General features: G+C 26.5%; 1 protein-coding gene across 1 annotated transcript; it reads right to left on the bottom strand.

Moving 5' to 3' along the window:
• Positions 1 to 3774: 3774 nt before the first annotated feature.
• LOC142327329 (uncharacterized) lies at positions 3775 to 11020 on the bottom strand. The gene is made up of 3 exons (XM_075370265.1): positions 10675 to 11020; positions 8339 to 8530; positions 3775 to 5867 (listed from the first exon to the last, which is right to left on the bottom strand). Exons 1-3 carry the CDS (start codon positions 10723 to 10725, stop codon positions 5658 to 5660), a joined length of 453 nt encoding a protein of 150 aa, XP_075226380.1. The 5' UTR covers positions 10726 to 11020; the 3' UTR covers positions 3775 to 5657.
• Positions 11021 to 11107: the final 87 nt, after the last annotated feature.

Raw genomic sequence — 11107 nt, 5'->3', positions numbered from 1 at the left:
ATAAAAATTCCCCATTGCAAAGGAATTTTATCCCAAACAGCATTACCAAATATGCAATACTGTGTTAACAGTTTCAGAACCTAAATAAAGTAGTTCACTAACAAGTATTACAATTAATGTAGGTTTATAAAACCAAATAATTAATAGTAAAAAGAGAATACCTTTGTTTATTTTTAATTATAAAATTTAGTCGTTCCCACTGAACTAATAAGTTAATTAACCTTCATATTTCATTTCTATTAGTGTTTTAGGAGTTTGTTCAAGAAAAACTTAAAAGCTAAAAAAATGCCTTTTTAGCATCTGAAGACTTCCCAGCTAACCATGCTGTTTGATTAAAAATCAATCTGTAATTGATTTGCTAATATCTTTAGTTAGAAATTTCAGAGAAACAGAAGAGCCATAGCAAAATTGTATAGATTAGTAAAGTTCAAAAAGATTTTCTTAATTTTAACTTAAAAAAAAAACAAATAGTTTTTTTAATGGCCTGTTTTGGTACAAAAGCATTTTTTAAATTTTAATAAATGGAAAATTTTTCATTGTTAATACTTTTATTTTTTTAATGTTTACAGTTGAAAAAAATCTACGTGGAGACCACATGACTTCCTTTTATGTCTATTAAATTATGTATACATATTTTTTTATAATCAGAGGTTAATAATTATTAATAAATCAATATATTTAAATTTAAAAAAAAGAAAGAAATGTCAGATTCAGACTGATGTGCCTTCCCCTTGTACAATCCAAATATTTCATTAATTAAAATTTTATTTGGCCATAACTCTGGAACCAATGGAAATAAGTACCACTTATGATATATAGTTTAAAAGCCAATGATAAAATCCAAATCCTACTTTTTTTGGATTTTGGTCCAGTTAATTCCAGTCAAAAGGGGAGGTGCACAACTAGATGTTACAACGGTGCTAAATCCAAAATTTCAACATCCTATGGCTAATCGTTTTTGAGTTATGCAAGTTACATATGTACGCATGTACAGACATCACATTGAAACTAGTCAAAATGGATATTTTCATTGAAATCTGAAAATCAAATTTCGCGATCACAATACTTTACTTCGTACAAGGAAGTAAAACTATGTTAATTTCATTTTTTCAAATCAATTTGTAATATTTTTTTTCAATTGACTTGCATCATCGTGATTCACAATATCTACTATGGTGTTTGCCAACTAATCATGAAGAAAATTTTAGATTTTTTATCTAAAATACATTTTAGTACAATAACATCAATCCACGTGGTACAATCATCTGATCTTTAAATTACTTACCTTATTATAAGGTACTTATCCTTCTTAAGATGTGAGGGACAACTGTTTTCTTGCCAAGGTAAGTACTACTTCTGTAGCATTATTATTGGTAGCCTTAAGATAAATACCAGCACATTCAATACATAGACAGGATCTTATAAATAAAAAAATAATAAGGTTGTATAAATACATAATCTAGGTGGTATTAATATTATAATCAGGGGCTAACAAAATGTTGTTTAATAGTGTAAAATTCCGTTTTCCCCCTTTAGTGGTGAACCTGTTATAAAAATTTTAACAAAAAATACTTTTCTTTGTATAAAAAATATAATATTCCATTAAAACAGTATCCAGCACCTGTTATATAGATCATCAGTAATGAATATTAACAATAAATCACAAAAGGAGAGTACTAGAATGAAACTTGCAAATCATACTTATTACATAAATTATTTTTTTAAGTCAATTTTTAATTATATTTCATAACATAATTTTATCTGTATTTGTTATATTTGGTTTATTGTTAAATATCAATCAGCAAAAGTGTCTTAAGGGTGACTGTTATTTTATATAAGATTTAAAGTAACTGATGTGATGAATGAACATAATTTAGAAATATGAAATTAGATAAACAACAATTTTTAAAATCTAGCATAATTAAAAGTGGGATTTTGCTAATGAATTTAGACATGATTGTAAACAATTTTATATCTCTGATAAAAAGTTACATTACTCTTAAAATGATGTACAAGTCCATCAAATTTCATAAAATCACATCACTTAGTAAACACCAGTATTGTATTACCAAAACATAACGCTTTCCTTAAACTTCAAAAAAAAAAACTTCATAATGGAGATTTGTTAATCAGAAAGTAATGCTCTTAATCAAACTTGATTTTTACACGTGATGAAATGTGGAAGAAAAATTGCGTCAAAAAGTATCTGTGAATGAATAATTGAAAAAATGTTATATTTCACTTTTATTTTTGATTTGTTGGAATTAGTCTTACAATGTTGAGGAACAACAATTTAATTACTCTCAGATAAACTTGGAGAGCTGACACAAAGATACCAACTCAAATTCAGTGAAGGGAAATGTAATATGAAACTTTTTAAAAAGCACATTACAATGCAGATAAATCAGAAGTACAGACTTCTGAAAAAAAGTAGTAATGAAAAATACTAATTAAAAGGAGAGAAGTATCTACTTTACTGAGATTTGGTCATTTGCAAAAAATTAAGAAAGAAATTGTATCTTACAGTAATGTTTCATTTTCATCAGATAAGAGGTAAAAAAGTAAGTTGAGGAGAAAGTTGATTTAAAGTATAGGAAGGATGATAGAAATGAAGAGGTGGAACATTTTAAAATTATGGAATCATTGATCCAAAATAAATTTTGTAACCACAAGGAATCAAATTTTAATTTTGTTTTCTGTCATCCAAGTTAGTATTTTCAAAAAGCATATAATTACATTAGGGGGGGGGGGGGATATGCATATCTTGCTAATTTTTAGATGAGAAATCGACTATTTATTTGTTCAAAATAATTATATCTTTATCAAACTAAATAAGATTTCTGTTACAATGTATATTGTAAAGTTCTTTTAGGTAACTGGTTCTCTTGAAATGAATATTACCAAAATTTCTCGATTATGCTCAACCTCCTTCCATCTGGACCCCATATCTCAAAAAAATTTTTTTAGCATTTCTCAACTGAAATCAAGATCTGAATTCTCATTCTTTAATACTGATGCTTATAACCTAATACAAGATAATTTCTTAAGATTTGAATAAAAATTATAAATAATATTTTTTTAAATATTTTATTAAAAATTATTAATATAGATTTATTTTGTTATATGATTTATTGTTTTACCAAAAGAACTTAACATTTCATTCTCTTTTAATTTATTAAGCTCAGTAAACTGAAATACCATATAATAAGTAATTTTAAATTGAAGTACTTGTCAAATTTCTGAATTTTCATTCCAAATGTTGTGAAAAAGTCAATTACAGAATTCATCTGGCTTCTTAAAGTGATTCCTTAAGAATTGCTTAATAACATTATGGTGTTGGAAATCACATTAATAAATGTTTAGTGAACTAAAAAGAAGTTGAAAGGCTTAGGCTAATAAATAAAAAAATTATAATGTAAACCATAAAATTATACATCCTACAGTATATTAAAATGATGAATTAAGTGGCTGTCACTATTAGTAGAGTAGTAGAACCATAACATAGGGAACTATCTGATCGACAGCCTGGTGACAAGCCTGTCAGTTGAAGTAAACAACTACTCTCACCAATTACTTCAACATAGCAGTTGTATCTGTGCATCATGCTAAGATAACTTGGTAGAGGTATACACAGCTTCAGGTATATAGTTGCAAAACAAAGGCTATTGTAAGCAGCACCACTTAAAGAAAATTACTTTTTTTTATAAATCATAAATACTCAGGTTCAATAAAGATCAGGAAAAAATGTTATTTTATAATTAAAGAATAAATAAATATCACAAAAATTAATTTTTATTCATGAGCAAACACAAATATTTGTAATACAATTAAGAAGTATAAAAAAGATATATACATAAATTAAAAATAATTATAATTTTCTTTTTAAGTAAGTAGTACCACTATAATATAATTATAAAATCATTTTTACACAATTCATTACATCATTCAATGAGCCCTATAATGAAAAAAACATTACAAGAAAAATTTCCATCTATAGTGGCAATTCAATTCAAGACCTTAGTATAGTTGCCAGCAATGCTAATTGTGGCACATCGAACTACTAAATAAATATAATCTGACTTGACAAAACAGTGTAATGACAATAATTTCAATATTTTTTTTGATTTTTTAATTTTTAATAAGAGGACAATTTTTTTTTTTAATAAGACAATTTGTTATAAAAAAATGATTAATGATATAGAGCTCTATAAATTTATATTTATAAATAACTAATTAATAAACAAAATAAAACCCAAATAATAAAAACTGCAATTAATGACAAAAAACTAACTTTGGCTAAAGAAAAGGAATGTACAGACATTGAGTTAAACAGTGTCTTAATTTTGATTAAATATCAGTTCATTTCATCGAATCCAACTTTTTTTTTACAGATTATCATAATTTAACATTTTGTTTATTATGAATCCAAAAGGTATTATATAACTAAAATAAAGTAACTACTATAAATAAAAGATAGATCGGTATTAATCAACACTACATTTGTAGTTTGGAAAGTACAGTAAGTCATGAAATGTGCTAATTGCCAAGACAACCACATTTTGATGAATAAAAAATTACACAGATGTAGAAAAAATAATCTGCTGTAGTAATAAATACAAACAAACTGTAGTATCAAAATAAGAAGCTTTGTAAAAGATTTATATTAATAACACAAAATGTAAGAAACAATACAGAATTGAAAAATAAAAATTGAGTATGAGCTAATTTTGTATGAGATTTACCTAATTTTAAAATAATTATTGCTATTTGAAAATTTAAAAGGTATTACTATATGATTTGGATGAACCAAAAAATACTTATGAAATATTATGACATTCAAAGAAAACAATGTACACATCTAATTATAATAAATCTGATGATAAAAGATATACAATCGATTTAGATAACTATACCCATCTATTTCATTGTAGTAATAAAAATACAACTATTATTGATAATGCATAAACCACTGCTTTTATTCGATGATATGTCGTAAGATTTACATGAAAGTGATTAATTTCACAGAGTTAATAATATACTGATAATTAGCTTAAACTTTTTCATAGCAAGTAAAAATGAGCTACCTTTGACAATATGAATGCGAGTTTAAACAAATAAGAAGAGAAAGTAAATTACATTTTCGAACTCAGGTTCAAAATAATTCAAATTTCAAACTGTTGAATGTGTCCAAGTTTAACTTTTTATTGAGACTTCTGCTAATTCACAGTAAAAAATAATTCTATCGAAGTACTATTAATAAGAATACTTATTGTGTTTAGGAGTTTTTAATGACAGTGACACAACATGCAGAGAGAATCTCTAACATTTAAATTTTACACATATTAAATGTTTTATATTTTTTCAAGGAAGTAACAATATTTAATCAAGTTATAATTTTCACTCTAAAATTATTATTTTCATAAAATCATCAAATTAATCTATAAAATACTGTACATAAAGATACAATAACTGTAACTACATATTGCAATAATTGATTTCCATTTTATAGGGTAAAATACACGATAAAAATATTCTCCAATTACCATTTGGTATTCTTTGGGTGAATTTAATACACACTTGCATAAACACATTTTAAAGTGAGTTACATTATAAAATCCTACATTATGAAAATTACTAAATACATCGTCATTATTATCTTAACCTCTCCATGTTGTACTAATAAACTTTCTATTCAGTTCTGCTAATATAATTGAACACTGTAATGTTTTTTCAGGTGAAAGTACTGTGGTAACATCATCTTCTGATTCTTTAGGAGTTTTAGTTTTTTTCTTCTTTTTCTTAAGATTATGAGGATTTGGTGGTCTACCTCTTTCACGTCCCTGATACTGTCCTCTTTCCAACCTTTTCTGATAGAAAATAAATAAAAAATAAAATTAAACTTAAATTACAACAATTTTTTAATTGACAGAATTCAACTGTCCAATCATGGTAACTGAGGTTTTTAAATCCATTTAAAAATATCAAGTACTATAATACTCCAATCTATTTAAACATTAAACCATAAAATATTTAACTATAGTAATATTTAACTATAGATAGTGATATGATTATATATTTTATTAATATTAATACCTACCCGTAATTACTTGACTGCTCTTCTGAGCATTCAAGTAATTAACTTCTGCTTGATTACAATAAAAATTAATCTTGTTAAATAATACACTTGTGCAGTAAATTAAAATACATGATACAGAAAATTAATCAGTTTCATAATTTTTCATCATTTAACACATCAAATTGTTTGGTATTCTAAAATTGTAAATATTTGTTTTATATAAGTTAAATCATATTTCCTCTGAAAATCTTTAAAATAAAATAGAATATCTTAATTATATTTTACACGTACAAATTGTATACATATATTTATTTTGTTCCTATTAAATTTATCTGATTTTTTTTATGTCAAAAAGTGCGTATAAGTAATATTTTCATTAGCTTTTAAGAACTAGAGTTGTGCATACACAATACTATGAGGGGATGGCTAAGAAGTAATTTTCTAATAACTCACAAACAGAAAGATATATTTTAATGAAAAAAGGTATGAAATTACATTTTATTGGCTATCTTTACTTTTCAACATAGTTATCATTTATACAGATTCACTTATCCTTAAGTGAACCAGTTTTTCATCCACTCATGGCTGCAGTGGTGGTCTTCCCTTGATCTACGAATTCATTTCATCATCCAAGGTGAAATTAATCTCTTTAAGTCCGTCTAAACTAGGAAGAAGTGAAACTGCAGAGTGCCAAATCCAGTAAGTTTGGAAGGTATGGGATGGGTTATGATCTTACATTCACAAGAGCCTTGGTGGTAGTGCATGACATCTCTGAACAAGCATTATCATATTGTATATCAGATCAATAGGTTTTTTAATATGACATTTATATCTTCTTATATGTTTTAATGTCTCTATTTGCTGTATAGACTTCAGCTTACAAATACTCCATCTGTTTGGCATTCCTGAAAAGTGTCAAAAGAAGATCTTTTTTGCACTCTGAATTTCATGCCGGTATTCCATTGCTACTTTTTTCTTCTGATGATCCACCCAATTTTCATTTCCTATCAAAATACTGAAAAATTCAATCATTGCACATTGTTTTAAACATACTTATATAGCAAGTATAATTGACTCTATAATAATGAAAGAGCAAGTGCACTATCAAAGATCAAGTGAACAGAATTCAATAAGACATGGCGAGTTTGTAGTATGAAATGTAGCTACAAGATGGCAACACATATCGCTCTTATATTTTATTCTCCCATTACTTATTCAGCCATTAAAATACTACAAACACTAAAATACTCAGCCTACTCACATATATTCATTGATAAATTTTGATGATGAAATGCTACTGTAATGTTTTACAATCAAAATATTTTTACATCATCATGAACTACATTCTATTTACTTAAAGATGAAATATTTCCACAACTGATATAATAAATTTAAATCAATAAAAAAATCATAGCAGAACCCTAACCTAGCATTAACAAGTGTTATATGTAAACAACTGTAAAGGCAATATTATAATCATGTTTAAGTTTTATTTCTAGGAGCTACATGGCTGTCCCATGTAATTGAAAATGTAATTTCATTAAATACTCAACTAGATGATGAATATGGAAGAAATAATTTGTCAAAAAGTGTTGAATAGAAATAATGAGGATACTTTGCGTGAAGAACAAGTATTATCAATTACTGAACTCTGAAACAAACTAAAATTGAAACTGGTAACAGAATTTTCAATTCTAAAATAATAATGATTTTATATAGGTAAAGGGGTCTACAAATGAATATTTACAGAAATTTATAACAAATATTTTAGTATTTTTTGACTCAAGAAATTCAGAACATTGAGAATATAAAAAAGGGGTATTCATTTTCTAAAAATGCCAATACTTCCTTTTCTATTGTGTTATAATATTCAGGAAAGTAAAATTGCTAAAGGTTTTGTATTAAGTACTTCTTAATTTTGAAGTTCTAAAAATATAGGTTAAACAGTGTCATATTAAAAAAAAAATATTAATACATTCTTTAAGGTGTTTTTAAGTCATGCATTTTTTCACAGCAGTTTAACCATTTTAATGGAAATCAAACACATATTTAGTTCACAGATGCGAGAAAGATTATAAAACTTATTAAAAAGGGTTAAACTAATAAGATTATATTTATTTAAAGGAAGATTTTTAAAGAATCCAGCTTCAGTTCTATATAAAATATGTTCAGTAAAAAATTACCACACCCTCCAGTAATGTTTAGCTGGACAATAATTTATGATGAAACACAGACAAAATTTTTGTAAATAAATGTACATACTTTTTTTGTTTTCTTTTCATATTCTGATGCATCGTAATAATTTGGTTTCTCTCGTTTCACTCTTTCTGTTCGCCGTCTACTTCCAGATGTACTGTCCAAACTACTTGTAACAACAACATTTTCTGCTGTACCTCTCTTAGATGAATGAAATGAATGTTTACAACCAGGACATGTTTTGCACGCTACAGCAACCTAAAACATGGCATAACATGAATGGGTACTTACGTATTAACGCCACCGCAGCAGAAGTTACGCTAATGCCCCAATAAAGAGCAATCTACCATTACGTAAAAATAGTTAATAGTAAATAATACGTAAACATGAAAATATAATCTAACCAAACTTAACCTATGCTCGCTTCGCTCGCTAACCTTGACTAATCAACAGTAATGTTTTGATTATTTAAGTAATAAATAATTAATTAGGTTAGGTTCAGCTCTTGATGATTGCGGTTGTGTTTTTCTTGTTCCGAGTATTCGTGGTTATTATTGCAGTTTCGTTAATAGTTCTGTTTCTTTTTTGTTTTTAGTAGTTTTAAATGTTAGATGTTTTAAATATTACCCCGAAATTAAAACTGTGCAGATGGTAGCATAATTTATTCTGAGAGTTGGAAAGGTTACCAAACAAATAGAATAGAAATAGGATTCCTACATGCTAAAGTTAATCATAAATACAATTTTATAGATCCTGATACAGGAGTTTCAGCCCATTTCCCACCAAAATCCGATTGACTACTTTGTTTTTAAATAAAGCTGTAGCTGCGGTGGCGTTAATATGCAAGTACCCATGAATGTTTTAATTACCATTGTATGGTTTAATTAATAGTTAATCTAAACAGTGAAACAACTGCTTAAGTATAATTAGGTTACACCCAACAGTAGAGTTGTATGATTTCAACTTGCACCAAGAAGTTTTGTTAAGCAAATGTATTTTAAAAAAAACAAGTAAATCTCAAAAATGTTTATTCAGGTTTCATTTTATGAATTAATGAATAATTCTCCAACAAACAGTTTTGAGAAAAACTACGAGATGCAAGCAACATAATAATGGATAAACCTAAACAACAAATTTGCAATATGGAGTTATAGGAAGAACAGCATTCTGGGAATGAAATTAAGAGAGGAACTAGTCTGATATAAAAAGGAGAGACAGGAAAGAAAAAGTGGGGTAATTTTTATGTGGAAAAGGAGTGAGGGTGGAGAATATCTCTGAATACATATGAAGAAATTTACTTCTGTTAATTTTATACCAAGAAAAACAAAATATTGGAAAAAAAGAGTTGGTTCTAGAAAAGATTTTTTTTAACATGTAATTACATATAAGTTGTACAATACAGAGTCGGTGAAGTTAAAAAAAAAAAAATTTAAATGACTGCTATATTTTTCATTTATTCAAATTGTAAATAAATGCTTATTGAGTAACTAGAAAAAATATATCAAATTTTAATGTTTTTCTTTTGAGTAAATCCTATCCATCAAAAGACATAACTTCAGGACGCGCAGGCCTGCTAACCAATGATTCACTCGTACAATACAAACAACATGAATATAATACAACAAAAACCATGAGGCAAACATTATAACACAAGAACAATCCAATAAGGCAACAGCAAACGAATGAATTCATCTAATCCTATTTACTGTATATTTTCCCCTTTTTTTTATGTTATGATTAAAAAAAGGTTATTTGAATCTTTGAAACCATCAGTAAGTAGTGAATTTCAAAGAATTATTTACATATAAATTCTCCACTAAATGAAAAAACTACTTGGCAGAGGTATGTCATCAGTGATACTGAAAATTTGTATAAAATAATTATTTGTTGTTAACATCATAATACTAGAATAAATAAGACAAGTGGCGATACAATGTTTTAACAAAACAAGGTACATTCAAATAATAAACCATGACTAAGGTTTACTAGATAAAAACAATTTCATCTCAAGTAATTTATAAAAGGAAATTTTGTATCTAACTTTTCAGAAGAAAAAGAGACAATATTAAGCAATTCCAGAAAACTAAAAGAACATATATAATATTTAACAAACAGATATAATCTGGTAAAGAGAATATTTATATCTAGCCTTTAGTTCCAAAATACTTAACACTTGAAATAAGGCGGCCTGCAACTTTATTATATCTTTAAAAAAATAACAGAAATAAAATTATAGAACAAGATAAAATTCATAAGAAGCGGCATTGTATTTTTCTTACAGTTTTAAACAAACAATAACTGATTATTATTTTGTGGAGTAACACTAAAAATAATAATATAAACAGACATTCATTTGAAATATTTTTTATAAATTTATTAGAGCAGATAAGAGGTTAACTTACTTGCAGTCCACAAAATGTGCAGTTTTTCTTAATCATTTTGTTCCTTGCCATTCGATCGTAAAAATGTTTATTTAACTGTGCATATTCGTTCCAAATTCAACATCTCCATTTAAAGTTAAAAAACAACTAATTAATGTAAATGAATCATTAGCAATAAATTTACCATAACAAACTACCGAACGTCATAATGTTTGTAAACAATAAATTAAAATATAAGATGACGTACATTTTATGCAACGAATACGAATAAAAAATCGTACTTAATAATTAAGGACTAAACTCTACAAGTCTCAACAGATTAGAAAATATTAATACATTTTTACTACCACGTAAAAAAACATTAAGACCCATTGCACCATGTACAAACTAATTAATTTAAAAAATACAGATTGCAGCACTCTATTTACTGTTATAAAAATTAGATCAGTATGAT

Source organism: Lycorma delicatula, chromosome 7, assembly GCF_047948215.1.
Source record: "Lycorma delicatula isolate Av1 chromosome 7, ASM4794821v1, whole genome shotgun sequence".
Lineage (NCBI taxonomy): Eukaryota > Metazoa > Arthropoda > Insecta > Hemiptera > Fulgoridae > Lycorma > Lycorma delicatula.
This window is presented reverse-complemented; position numbering and strand designations above follow the sequence as displayed.

Excerpts from the sequence above, each read along its gene's own strand:
- LOC142327329 (XM_075370265.1), bottom strand. The coding sequence starts at position 10,725 with ATGGCAAGGAACAAAATGATTAAGAAAAACTGCACATTTTGTGGACTG. Across the intron at positions 8,531-10,674 it reads GCACATTTTGTGGACTGCAA|GTTGCTGTAGCGTGCAAAAC; the intron begins GTAAGTTAACCT and ends GCCATGTTTTAG. Across the intron at positions 5,868-8,338 it reads ATGAAAAGAAAACAAAAAAA|AAAAGGTTGGAAAGAGGACA; the intron begins GTATGTACATTT and ends ATTTTCTATCAG.